This window comes from Erythrolamprus reginae, chromosome 9 (assembly GCF_031021105.1).
Source record: "Erythrolamprus reginae isolate rEryReg1 chromosome 9, rEryReg1.hap1, whole genome shotgun sequence".
NCBI lineage: Eukaryota > Metazoa > Chordata > Lepidosauria > Squamata > Dipsadidae > Erythrolamprus > Erythrolamprus reginae.
In genome coordinates this window covers 25880584-25893369 of record NC_091958.1, presented here as the reverse complement: position 1 = coordinate 25893369, position 12786 = coordinate 25880584, and the positions used below count along the sequence as shown (strand labels likewise).

Sequence of the window (12786 nt, the reverse complement as noted above, 5' to 3'; positions counted from 1 at the left end):
TTAGTTAAGAGGTTTCACACTAGTTATCCACAGCAGCCCCAATAGGGATTGCAGTGGTAAGTGCTTAAGTAAGTATGAGTATGTATGTTTAATACTGTTTCAGGCCGATCCTTGGGAGTGGAGGTTGTCAGCACGTCAATACTGATCCAGACCCTTTTCTGCCTATACTTCTTCACTTGCAGCTTGAGAAAAACATGGTGGCCCTTAGGGAAAAGGGGGAATTAACTCAGACACTGCTCCATTCACCCCGGGTGCTTCATCACCGACCTAGCCACACGGTCCAGAATATCAGGCTGGGAATAGATCTAGTCTCCCATCCCAGAGCCCCTCCGGTTATCTCCGGACAACCCCTCAGCCACCCACCCCGGGTTCTCCTAGGACGGGAGGGGACACATCCCAAACCCCGCTCACTCGCCCTGCCACAGCACCCTCGGGGTGTCTGTATGTGTGTGTGTGGGGGGGGGTGCCTGGACTGGCAAAGAGCCGCAGGGCCCCCTTCCTGGCGGGCGCGCCGCGCTCACCCCCGCCCGGCTTCCAGAGCCCTCGGAGTCCGAGCCCAGTCTCCGGCCCCGCGGCGCCCACCTTGCCGAGGGCGATGGAGCAGGCGGCCAAGCCGATGAGCCCCCCTTTGCGGCTGTGCGGGTGCTGCGAGAGCGCAAACTCCACCGAGAGCGTCTGGATCACGTGCTTGATCTGCGCCGCGCTGTTCTGCGCCACGAACTCGCGCACCAGCCTGGGAGAGAGGAGAGAGAGCCGCGTCTGGGCCTGCCACGCCGCCCGCCCGCCCCACCGGCCCCTGCCCGGCCGGCCTCCCGCTCACTTCTCGATCTCCAGCGCCGCCACCTTCCGCTTCTCGTACAGCTTGTCGTTCAGGGCGCGCACGATGCTGGGCGTCAGCGGCGAGAAGTCCTTCTCCGGGTTCATCGCGGCCGGCGGCGGCGGTCGCTTCGGCTACCGGGCGGTGGCCATGTTGGCTGTCACATGACGCCGCGTCTGCTGCTTCCGGGGCAGCTGCAGCCGCACCCAACGCGCCCCCTCTTTCCCTCCCCGCGTGACGTCATCCCACCCCTCCGGGCGAAACACCCGAAGCCCCGCCCCCCGCAACCCGGAAGCGCTTTCGTCCCAAAAAAGGCGCCAGATTCGCTTTCCATTCTGAAGAGAACTTTTATTGCGGGGCGGGGCAGCGCTACTTCTCCGGCGGAATTCCCCTCAGGTAGTAGACCCAGCTGACGGGCGCGCTCAGGCCGGCGGCGCGCGGGCACGAGATCACCAGCTTGCCCGTGACCGGCGCCTTGTTCCCGCCGCTTCCGGCGCCGCCCTCGAAGGCCACGGCGATGGTGGCCGTCTTCTTGGGGCGGAGGGTCTCGGCGGCGCGCACCGAGAAGGCGGCGTTGTCCACGGCGTAGCTGAAGGCGGTGGGTTGTAGGAAGACGTTCTTGAAGAGCAGCAGCGCCGTGCCGCCCAGCCGGATCGGCACGGGGCCCTGGGGCCGGGGAGAAAGCGCCGTCCCCCGCAGCGGGATGAGGTAGTCGCCGCCGGCCGCCGAGGAGAGCAGCAGAGTCCCGCGGGCCTCGCCCAGCTGGCACGGCTCGAAGGTCACCTCCACGCCCACCTCGGTGCCCGTCTGAGCGCCCGCCGGCGCGCTGATGACCTTCTCGGCTTGGAAGTCTGGGCTGTCGATCTGCGGGCAGAGGAGAGAGAGGAGGGGAGAGGCGCTCTAGAGCTCGCCGCTTCAGCCGCCGCCCCCGGAGCTCACCCGCTCCCTCCGCTCACCTTGGTGGAGTACTCGGTCTTCTGGCGGGTGTAGTTGACGATCTTGGCCACCAAGCTCTGGCTGCTGCCCAGCATGGCGGAGAAGGTGAGGGGCTTCTCTGGGCGGGCCGGTGTGGCCTTCAGCACCAGGTCATACTGGAAGGAGCCCAGGTCGCTGCTGTTGAGAGCCAGGCGCCCGCTGGTTTCCCCGGGCCTCATCGGCAGGAACTCGAAGACCAGCGTTCCCTGGCAAGGGAGGCAATGGCTCTGTGAAGGAGCCAGGAGGAGGAGAGGGTCCCTGGGTCGACCATCCTCCCACCTGCAAGGTAGGCAACGGCTCTGACAATGGGCCAGGAGGAGGAGGAGCCACAGGATGGAGGGGCGATGATGGCGAAGAGAACTGGGGTGCAAAAGGAATGGGGGAGCCACACATAAAGAGGGAAAGCAACGCCTAGCAGAGAAAGGCAGGCAACAAATTATTTTAGAATCACACTTTCCGAACGTTTAACTGTGTGGTTAGTTGGCCACTCATTGCACTCATTGTGTTCAGAAAGTTCAACAAAATCTGTTAATACAACTTCCCATCCTGAGAAGTATGACAGGCCACAGTAGGGGCAGCAAAATCCACCCATGCTGCTGCCTCATATCCCCCCCTTCACACACACACCCCGTCAGTTAAGACAGACCCACCAGAGAAAGGGAGTGGTTCCCTCCAAGAGGAACAGCTTACTGAAGGTCAGAGGAGCAGGGAAGCATTTTTGAACAGTAAAAGAAGAATTCTGAAAAAGGTAGAGCATGAGGAGGAGCCTAAGAAGATGCTAGCTGGTCCCTTGAGGGACTCTGTGCAAGAATTCATTGTGGCAAGGAGGGCCAGAAAGAAAGGCACGTGGGGGTAGGTTTGATTCCATAAAATATTCAGGGAATCCTCAAATTATGACCATAGAATATGGTATGTGACTAAGGCATATCATTGACTTTGAATCGGTGCAGGATATCTTCCATCAGTTTCATGTGGATGTTAAATTAAAAGGGAAAGCACCAAAGACCTGCAGCCCACAATTGAGGGAAAGATGGAGCCAACCTCTCTCCACCTGTCCTGTTGTGGGCCTTGGAGCCCTCACATGGATAGGAGGAGAATCACCACATTCCCCACTCCCTTAGAGCATACTGTGACTGATGGTAGTAAAAGCTGCTACGTCAAGAACTCTCTGACAAAAACAATTATAAAAATGGGAAATATAACTAGAAATAGCCTGAATCTGCAAGGAAGCAGTCAGGAAGTCTTAAGGTTCAGAATGAACTAAGACTTGCAACAAATATCAAGAATAGCCAAACAGTTTAAATATGTAAGGAAAAAAAAACATTTTCAAGGAAAATTAAGACTAGGAGCCTCAGTGGTGCAGTGGTTAGGGGGCAGTACTGCAAGCTTCTGGTGATCACCAGCTGCCAGCAGTTTGGCAGATCGAATCTCAGTAGGCTCAAGGTTGACTCAGCCTTCCATCCTTCCAAGATTGGTAAAATGAGGACCCAGGTTGTTGGAGGCAAGAGGCTGACTCTCCGCTTAAGTGGGCCGTAAAGCACTGTATATAAGTCTAAATGCTATTTATTGCTGTTGCTATTGGGACACTGCCAAAGATACCACGCATACCACAGCCTTCTTTTGAGGTAAGGCTTCTATGATACCACTACAACAGGTAGAAGAAAGGGTCAAACAAAAGCCAGGAAAGGAAACTCAGGTTTCTCAAAGGGTAGAAATGAGAGGCAAGCAGAAGGTCAGGGTGAAAGATGCTCAGGGCCTGCTGAACTCTGGGGGTTGGCAGGTTTCCGAGACAGGCTTGTACCTCAGACTGAGCCGGGACCGTTAACTGAGGAGGCAGGTTGATGTCTGGCACCTTGCAGTCCGTATTGAAGGACACCTGGTAGTGCAGCGGGTTTTCCACCTTGATTGAGGAAGAGGTGCTTTGCCGGACCGCTGTGGTCAACTCGAGAGTGCCTAGTGGGCCACACTGGGTGGCCTTAAATGTGACCACATAGAATAAAAATTCCTGGGTGGCCTCATTGCGGAAGGTGATCTGAAATGACAGGAGAACAAGCTAATTGAGCAGCCCTACTTCTGTTGACAGCCATTCAAGACTGAGCAAATTGAAGGGAAAAGGCCTCTGGCACCCATACTGACCCCCTGCCTGGCTTTAAGGGAAGGCAGGGAGCATCCCTGAAACAATTTTTAGGTCATCTCTCTCTTAGTGGTCCTGCCTGGTCAGGCTACAGAAAAAAATAAGGTCTACAAGACAGGATATTTGTCCTCAGCTGATGCATATTCTTGTGAAAAGCAGTTACCAAATAATTGTTATCAGAAAATTGTGGTTAAGTTTCCGAATCAAATTGTGCCAAAGGTTCAGCAGGACAAGAAAAAGCCTGAGAAGCTGCCAGAATCACAGACACAAATGGGGGTCTTTACCTTGGCGGTGTATATGCCCTCTTTGTAAGAGAAGAAGGTGAGCTTGTGGTCCTTCTTGGCGGAGGCTGGCACTTCAATGTAGTCCAGAGTTTTCAGGGTGGTTGTGACTTCCAGTTTTTCTGGCTTTATCATGTCAATTATTACCCGAAACCTAGTCAGAAGGGAGAGCCATTCAGTGCCCAGGCTAAAATAACCCTCTCCAGTTTTTCACCCCTGTCCTTTGCAGCGTCACACAATCGCCATTTGCAACATTCCCTGCCACCTTCCAACAAGCAAAATCAATGGAGAACTCAACAGAACCTCCTGGTGATCCTGTAATTTTGGTGTGATCAAGTGACTGTGCACTTCCCAAGTGCATTGCTTAGGACTTCCTGACTGCAATTACTGTCAATAAGCAAGGACTATGTGTATCTAGGATTACGATTCAAAATGTCACCCTTATTGGATCTGTTATCCAGTTATTTGTAATTGGCCTGAATTTCAAAATATATTTCAGAAAATCTTTCCCAGCAATTTCATGTAGAGGGGACATTATGTGAAATGTAATAAATAGTAATAAAAATAACATTAAATCCCAAAGAAACATTCTAGGCAGAATGGAACCCTCTGCACAGGAATGGTCAACTTCTCACTTTAGGGCTCCTAGGCATTTGTTTATTTTATTTATATCCCACCTTTGTTATTTTTATAAATAGCTCAAGGCAGCAAACACTGCTCTCCTGTTGCTTTGGTAGAACCTCGGACCAATGGCTGGAGAAGACAATGGGGGCCTCAAACAACCAAAGGAAAATTGGGGGTGCAGACTATAACGCCAAATGAACCCTGTGTGATTGCAGCCTCCCCCCGGGGTCTCAGGGTCTTCCTCTGCTGCCTGGAGTGAAATTGCCAGCCCTGCCCAGCCCTTTTTCCACATTTGCCTTTGCAGCTTGTTCAACCAGTTGGTGATGGGAAGCAGTTCTGTGTAGGAGGTTTTGCACGGAATTTCCCTCATGATATTCCCAGCTGACTTGGGAGGCTCAGCAGTGCCTTGCAGGAGGTAAAGCAGCCCTGTTCCATCTGGGAGGGGGAAGAAGACGGAGCCCTGGAGAGAAGAGGAGCATTTCAGGCAACATTCCTCCACGGTTGTAAGCCACCCCAACTGAGATGGCCAGATCTCCTATGAGTTTTAGGAGAGCCATCTTTCTCAAAACGCTTTTGCAAGAGTTCTGAAGAGTCAAACTAGCTAAGAGAAGCATTCTTTCTATGTGACAGGTAGCTGTGATGTTCTGCTTCTCTAAACAGTTGACTCAATTAAGCTTCAGGACAGGTTTGGTGAACCTAGAGCCAGACAGCAGAAAACTGGGTGATCCTGCTCATAATCAGCTATCCAACTCTACTGCTTCAAACACTCTCAGGTAGCCAAGACTAAATCGGAGCACTGGGATCTCGAAAGATACCTAAAGGAGGGACAGGAGCCCCTTCCCTCCCGAGGGTTGCTGTGGGTCCCACCCATGGAAGTTCTCTGCTCTGGATTCAGCCCTTTTACCTTTGCGACCTCTGGCCTTTTTTGCATGTTACGTCTCAACATATTGTGGTTCATCCTCTACTTGAAAGAGGTATGAACTTTCTATCCAAGCTACCTTGGACAGCACTGAAGAACAGTTCAGGGTAGCTGAATCTTTCCCCTCTCTTTGCTGTTTGTTCTGGGATACCTGGTCCTTCTTGTTTTCTGCATTCATAGCCAGAGGCTTGTATGTGACTTCATAGGGCTTGTTCTGCTGGTGAGCTTCCACCCTGAGATACTCTGGCCCTTTCCACTGCTCTCCCTCAATAATGGGCCGCAACGTCCACGGTTGGTTAGTCTTGTTGGATAGCATGATGGTCTGTGTCTGCTTTCCACGCACCTGACATAGGAAATTCACCACCTGCAAGAAATAGTGGAAGAGCCATGTTAGTTTATGGTAGTCAGAAATCAGGAGGAGTCTGTAACCCCTTTTTAGGTCACTTTTACTAAAAGACGAGCACTACAAATATTTCTGCATTTTATTTACAAGGAAGAATCCTTTCTCTTCATTCACTCCACTGTTGGGGGACATGCAGGGATGGTTTGCTAAGAAGTACAGACCTTTCCTTCCTTGGAAACCTCACCGGACAAATCATTGTCCCAAACTAAGAGGATGGAGACGACCTCCCCCCCTCCCCGAAGGTATCAAGGAGAAAGGAGCCAGGGTGATTTGGAGAGACCACCACCCTTCCTATCTCTGCCTTTTAGGGTGTTTTATTTTAATCTCCCCCTCACAAACAGTGTTGTTTTATTATTTGAGATGTCTGAGCTCTTTCATCTGGACATGGTATTTCTTTGTCCACTTATCAGATTTGTCAGCTGCCATTATCTTCAGGGACTCCTGGTAATTGGCCCATTTCAGCTAATATATGACCTTTTGGAAAATTATCATAGATTCAAAGCAGGAGCCTCAAAGAGAAAAACTGACACAAGTGGGTAAGTGGGGAGGAGATTGCCTGGAAAAGAAATTCAGCAACTGTGGTGTAAACTTCACATTGACTCAGCTAAACAAGAGGGAATGAGAAGATTGCCAAACCTTGGTTCTCTTTGCTATAAGAGGGGATTGAGATAATTTCTGTCAGGTTTTCCAAATCCTCATACTCTCTAACAATAAAGGAGTTTGTGCAATGTTTGTTTCTGGCTAGGCCTTCAGAAGGCTTCCAACCCCCATCCTGTTCCTTTAAGTATCACAATTACTTTAGCTCAACCTGAGACACACTTGCAGCCCCTGCCAGTTCTAGGATCTAAGCAGACCTGTGGAATCTGGGGGCCCAGGTGCAAGGCTGGAAATCAAGTCCCATTCTTCACTTTTTGGCACTTCTCTTTTAAGAAAATTCAAGATTGACATTGAAGGAACCCAAGGGGTATCTGTGGCTTCTAGATGCCGCCTCGAGAGAAACGTGGAGACTAATGAGCAGTTAAACAAAAGAGGCACAACTTTCCACGTTTCAATGTCCTGTTCTGGGGAGCCTGTACAGTATTAATAAAACCACCTCACCCCTTTCCCCCTTCTTGACCATTGGCTGAGGATGCTCCAGCCCCCCCTCTTGTGCCCAGAGATGGCCACTGCAGCTACGGACTTGGAACCTTCCCAACTGGCAGCGCAGAGACTGAGCGGATGGAGAGAAAGCATCTTTGTTTCAATCTCTGTTCTGATGGCTCCTTTGGCCAAGGTTGCTGTAACTTGAGTTACATGGCATTTGCACCCCAGACTGGATTTGGGCCATTCTTGGTCTTGCCTGGTGCCCCACTCATCAGTCACCTCTTTGACAGGCGGGACGCTCACACACAGTCCACTCAGGGTGAGCCTGACGGGTTCTCCACCTTGGATGTGACACGGGAGGTTTTCATAGCAGATGTCCTGACTCTGCTCACAAGGGTGGAAGGTCACTTCAAAGGGGACACTTGTTCCTGGAGAAAGGTACCCTTCTGTCGGTTTGATGGAGAAGTCTGGCCGGAAGCGCTTGGCATCCCATCGGAAGCTTTGAAAGGAAGGAAAACGGTTCCCCTCAGGAATTGCACACATCCAAGAAACTCTGCATGGCTCAAGACAAGAGGTCTCCACACCTCCTGGGAACTTTGTGACCTGGGGATTTCAGCTCCCAGAATTCCTCAGCCGCCTTCACCTCTGCCCATTGCAAAACACAAGCAAGTATTTTGGGAACGGGTGGGGGGGAGCGGAGAGTAAGTGGGATCAGAGGCCCCATGCTGAGAAAGCTGCAAGGGAAGGGCTCCTGGGGAAGTGATTTGCCCCCACCCAAGATTTGCCACTCTAGCAAATCAGGATTTCTGGTGGCTTCTTGTGAAAGCCTTGATGGGCTCTGATGGGGCAACTTGTTTGAGATTAACTGAATTCAGTCAGGCATCAGCATCTTTAAGGATTTAGAATAAAATAGCTTGAGCAGAAATGACACCTCGCCTAGTAGGCAAACTTGCATTAGGATTATTTTTTTGCCCAACCAATAGCCCCTGCGATCATCCTGCCTATCGTCAACCACATGCTGCCCTGCTCTGTAACACCATTGCTTCTGCCTGCCACCTGGCCAGCTGTGTTGGCTATTGGTCCCCTGCAGCAAAACACATGGGCTCAAATGGGCAAGGACAGAAGGCCAGGGGCCCTTTGGCCGTGGCAAATAGCCAGGAGAGGGCCAGCAGGAGAGGAAAGCTGGCTGTGAATTGCTGAGCAGGCGGCTGGGGGTGTGGCCAATGGTCAATGCCTAAACATGCCAGGCCAGGAGGGGCACAAGAGCCAGCAAAGGAGCCCCCTGGTAGGGCTGGCTGGCTTACCCCACGCCGAGGTCCCCGGAGTTCTGCATCACGATGCGCCGAGAGGCCTGGCTCCGCAACACTACTGCTCCAAAAGGGATGTGATCCTGGTCCAGCTGGACTTCGATGCCCTGGCAGCAGCCTTGCACGATGAAGAGGGAGTGGAGGACCCCCTGGCATTCGAGCAGGACCTCCTCGGAGAAGGGCAGGATGCGGCTCTTCGGACTGAACGTCACCTCCACGTGACAGGTGCCCCCCTGGGGCTTCAAGGTAATTTCACCACCGGGAGACATAGTAAGCACCTGTTCAAAGACACCCAGTGGAAAAGTCCCACTTGCTGCTCATGGGGGAATTGAGACATCTCCCCCAGGCCTATATAGTTTATGCATGGTATGTTTGTGTGTATGTCTTGCTTTTTAAATAAGGGGTTTTTAGAGATTTTTAAATATTAGATTTGTTATACATTGTTTTTATTATTGTTGTGAGCCACCCCGAGTCCACAGAGAGGGGCGGCATACAAATCGAATGAATGAATGAATGCTCCCCTCCTAAAAAAAGAACCCTGACTGGCCAGTCTCGCATGCTGGAGAGACAGTGGGGAGAGACAGCTGGCCTTCCTCCAGGACAGGGGTCCCCAAACTTTTTACACAGGGGGCCAGTTCACTGTCACTCGGACTGTTGGAGGGCCGGACTATTAAAAAAAAAACTATGAACAAATCCCTATGCATACTGCACATACCTTATTTTAAAGTAAAAAACAAAATGGGAATGTACTATTTAGAGGGGGGGGGGGAAAGAAGTCTGAAACTCATATGTTTATGTTTTGTTTTTAATTTTCTTTTGTTAACATCTGATTGGCTATACAAGGTTTTCTTGGCTTATAGAAAAATGTATAAAGAAAGAAGGAAGCACTTTGGCATAATGGTTAATAAGTTAGAAATATAATTGGTGTACTTTTTTGAGGAGGGAATTTAATTAAAAGAAAATGAATGTAACTGGATGACAAAATTAGAAAAAAAACTTTTGCAACTTTTTGATGATTGATATTAGTTACTAACAAAATACCACATTTTATTCATGGAAAATTAGATGTGCTCCTGTCACTCACCCGTGGGCCGGATAAATGGCCTCAGTGGGCCGCATGTGGCCCTTGGGCCGTAGTTTGGGGACCGCTGCTCCAGGACAACAGACAAGGGTCCAGCTCCAAAAAAGTCCCAGCTTTGGGCTCTGCTGATGCACAAGAGGCCCACCATGCACTGCTCCCCCAGCATTTTGCTCTTCCTCTTTGCCCCACAGAAAGTGGAACTTTACATGCAGATTTTTACCCCATGGGAGCAACACCCCCCTCCCCCAAAATCTACCAAAGCCAAGAGCATCAGCAGCAAGCGGGAGAGGTCAAGTGGGGCAGCTCAGCTTTCTCAGGAAGCTGCTTCCAATCAAGCAGCACTAGTAACTTGGTCCCTGCTTCCCCAGCTGGGCTCACCCACACCTCTTGGTCCCCTTCCCCTGGGCACCTTCTCTTCTGGGAAGTGGGGAGCCCCTGCCCTGGAGCGGCTTGAGAGGAGGGGGAAACCCAGGCTCCAGGGAGCCCTCTGCTCTGCGCCACAGGAGGCCCTTCACCCAGGAGCCTCTACTTCCCGGCCACGTCTGAAGTTGGGAGGCAGGAGCAGCACCTGGAATCCCCTGGGGGCTGGGGCAGGAGGCCCCATCGGCCGCTTGCTCACTCTGCCGAGGCCCTTGTGGGCACCGTCTTAGAAGGGACAAGTCCTACCTTTGCTTCTTGCAACTCTGGGATGGAAGCCACAAAACTCAGGCTGAACGTGACAAAAGTAACACTGTTGTTCAGTAGTGTGACTCCCTTCTTTACAGTGTTCCCTGGAGGGACAGCTCCGAATTTCAGCACCTTCTGGGGAAGCTCCACAACATCTATCTATGGGTGGGAAACGGAGGGAGGGGGAGGAGAAAGAAGGGGGAGGAGATTAGAGGGTTGCACCAGGGAGGGAAGGGCTCAATGGAGTCCTGACCTGGGCTGCTGCCTGTCACACTCAGGGTGGGGTCCTGATATGCTGATTTGGTCTAGCACTCTCTCTTTCTCCTTTCCTCCTTCCTTCCCCCCTTTTTAAAAAACATATTGGTGGCCAGATTACTCAGAGACAGCTGCAAATTTTTCTTCAGAAGTCCCAAATCTCCTTTAAAAAAATAATTTCAAGCTCAACTTTCAAATCATGAATGTGCAAGCTCTTTTCCATTGTGTGCATAGAACATCAGGACCATTTAGCGCGCACACGCGCATGCACACAAACACCTCATCTTCAAGTGAATAAAACCCAGCTCCTCAACATCCAGCTCTTTGCTTTCAAGTCAGTCTCCTCAAAGCTGCAACAGCAACTGAGCAGGAGGGGCTAAAACCCCTCGCCCACAGAAAAGCCCCCTGAGCAGCAGGTGATCTCTCTCTCTCTTTTCTTCTAGGAACCTGGCTAATCTCACCTTCATCTCAATGCCCTTCCCAAAGATCTCTACGGTCCGCTGTAAGATCCCGTTTATTTCAAAGGTGATGGTTTCATGGTAGGAAATGGCTTCTCGGGGGTAGAAGCTGATGGGAATCTCCACTTTTTCTCCAGGACTTAGAACTTCAGAACGGAAGCCGATCTCAAGGTAGGCTGTGTTGGTGAACAAGCACTCCACACTTTGAAGAGAGGAGAAGAAGAAGAGGGCTAATTGGCTTTGCAAACTGTATGGGAAACACCTTGATCAGGGAGAGTTAACAGATTAACAGAATTGGAAGGGACTTTAAAGGTCATCTAGTTCGACACCCACCCACCCCCCACTCAAGCCGGATTTGAGTTCCTTGTGTTGCCATCAGTTTCCAAAACTAAGAAATCTAAATAAACCAGCATTTAATCCCATGTGTGTTAAAATTAGATTTATTTCCCCAGAAGTGAGTTGTCCTGCATTATAAAAGACTTCAAAATCTCACTGACCCCTTCCCAAATTGGCTGATTTCAAGAGGAGAAAAGGGCTGAGACCACAGAAAGGCAATGAGCCTCCTGGTTTTGAATCCAGCACCTTCCAGTCTTGCAAATTCCTGGTACTTCCAGGGCTCTCGCGACACAAGAGCTGAATCCAGGGCAGCTACAAGGGGGAGAAAGGGGACAGCGGAGGGCCCAAACCTTGGGATGGGACGACTCCTGGATGTTGTTACATGGAAAACCTTTAATACATTGGCTTTGCAATCCTTTGCAATAAAACCATTTTGTCTTTGTTTGGGAATGTCGATGGACAGATGGATGGGAGGGAGGGCGTTCCGGGTTCATCCTTGATGTGCATCCGCCTCACACCTACAACAACCTATGGCTCCATCCCACCAAGAGGCTGCAGCTCACCTGGCTTTCCTGCTGTCTTTATTAGTGATCACCAAGATTCTCTTGGAAATGGGCATCCCAGCCTGGTAGATAAAACTGTTGCCAAAGTCCAATCTGAGAGGCGAGAAATGGATGCTGGGCGCCAGCACTGAGCCTCGCAACACACATGTGAACGTGGGGCCATGGCTGACCTGTGAAAGAAGGAAGACCTGGTCTCAGCAGGGCAGAGGACCCGTGTCAGAGTTGCCTTAGAAGCTAACTGGTCAGAAGCAGCCAAGATACCAGGAACTGAAGATGGTGCAGAAGGGAGACAATACACATCAGGAACTTTTGAGAAGAATTTTACTTCTTTGTAGCAGAACTATATTTTCTATATTCTTTTTACAGGACACCAATACTATCTTACTAAACAGCACACCACCACTAACCACAGACTACAAACCAACAACTAAACACACCTATGCAAAGGTGCATCACAGATTATATAATTCTTAACCAATCACGTTGTAACACAGTGACTCAGCAGTCTTTCCACTTTACAATAATTATAGCCTTTCTATTGTTTCTATTGCATACAAATATGATTAATAAATAAATTGGAATATTACCTCAGGACAATACTAATCATGACAGCTGGAGCTAGCTGGGAGTAAGTCTCGTTAAAGACGAATGGGGCCAAGTAAACCATGATAGCCCTGGGACCATAGTCTAGATACAGTTTCAGCCAGGGTTCCCCCATCCCATATTTTTACACCTTTTTTATATACGGCACAAGGCAGCAAACATGCTCTGCTGTTTGCTGCTTCTCTTTCCCCCATAAGAGTCCTGTGGCCTGGTCTAGGAGCATCAGTGGCTGTGCTGTGAGTGCTTCCTCCCTCCCTCCTCGGGCCAGTTCCCCTGCCTGC

General features: G+C 50.7%; 2 protein-coding genes and 1 long non-coding RNA gene across 7 annotated transcripts in view; 1 reads left to right on the top strand and 2 right to left on the bottom strand.

The window, feature by feature from the left end:
* Window positions 1–1049, bottom strand: part of VAC14 (VAC14 component of PIKFYVE complex) — a 33768-nt gene extending 32719 nt beyond the window's left edge. The window contains exons 1-2 of the mRNA XM_070760612.1: window positions 821–1049; window positions 583–733 (exon numbers count right to left, since the gene is read on the bottom strand). Coding sequence (XP_070616713.1) covers window positions 583–733; window positions 821–924 — 255 coding nt within the window. The 5' untranslated portion in view covers window positions 925–1049. The remainder of the gene's footprint in view (window positions 1–582; window positions 734–820) is intronic.
* Window positions 1050–1130: 81 nt separating this feature from the next.
* On the top strand, window positions 1131–11231 carry LOC139171998 (uncharacterized). Its single transcript, XR_011559826.1, has 3 exons — window positions 1131–2078; window positions 10989–11047; window positions 11141–11231. It is a non-coding gene; the product is annotated as an uncharacterized lncRNA (long non-coding RNA).
* HYDIN (HYDIN axonemal central pair apparatus protein) overlaps window positions 1145–12786 on the bottom strand; it is a 164195-nt gene continuing 152553 nt past the window's right edge. For all 5 annotated transcript variants that reach the window (XM_070760601.1, XM_070760604.1, XM_070760603.1 and 2 more), the window contains 11 exons: window positions 11903–12072; window positions 11007–11205; window positions 10291–10449; window positions 8541–8821; window positions 7516–7735; window positions 5902–6114; window positions 5128–5291; window positions 4211–4361; window positions 3594–3824; window positions 1774–1998; window positions 1145–1681 (listed from right to left, as the gene is read on the bottom strand). In XM_070760601.1, the coding sequence (XP_070616702.1) occupies window positions 1187–1681; window positions 1774–1998; window positions 3594–3824; window positions 4211–4361; window positions 5128–5291; window positions 5902–6114; window positions 7516–7735; window positions 8541–8821; window positions 10291–10449; window positions 11007–11205; window positions 11903–12072 (2508 nt within the window). In that variant the 3' untranslated portion in view covers window positions 1145–1186. The remainder of the gene's footprint in view (window positions 1682–1773; window positions 1999–3593; window positions 3825–4210; window positions 4362–5127; window positions 5292–5901; window positions 6115–7515; window positions 7736–8540; window positions 8822–10290; window positions 10450–11006; window positions 11206–11902; window positions 12073–12786) is intronic.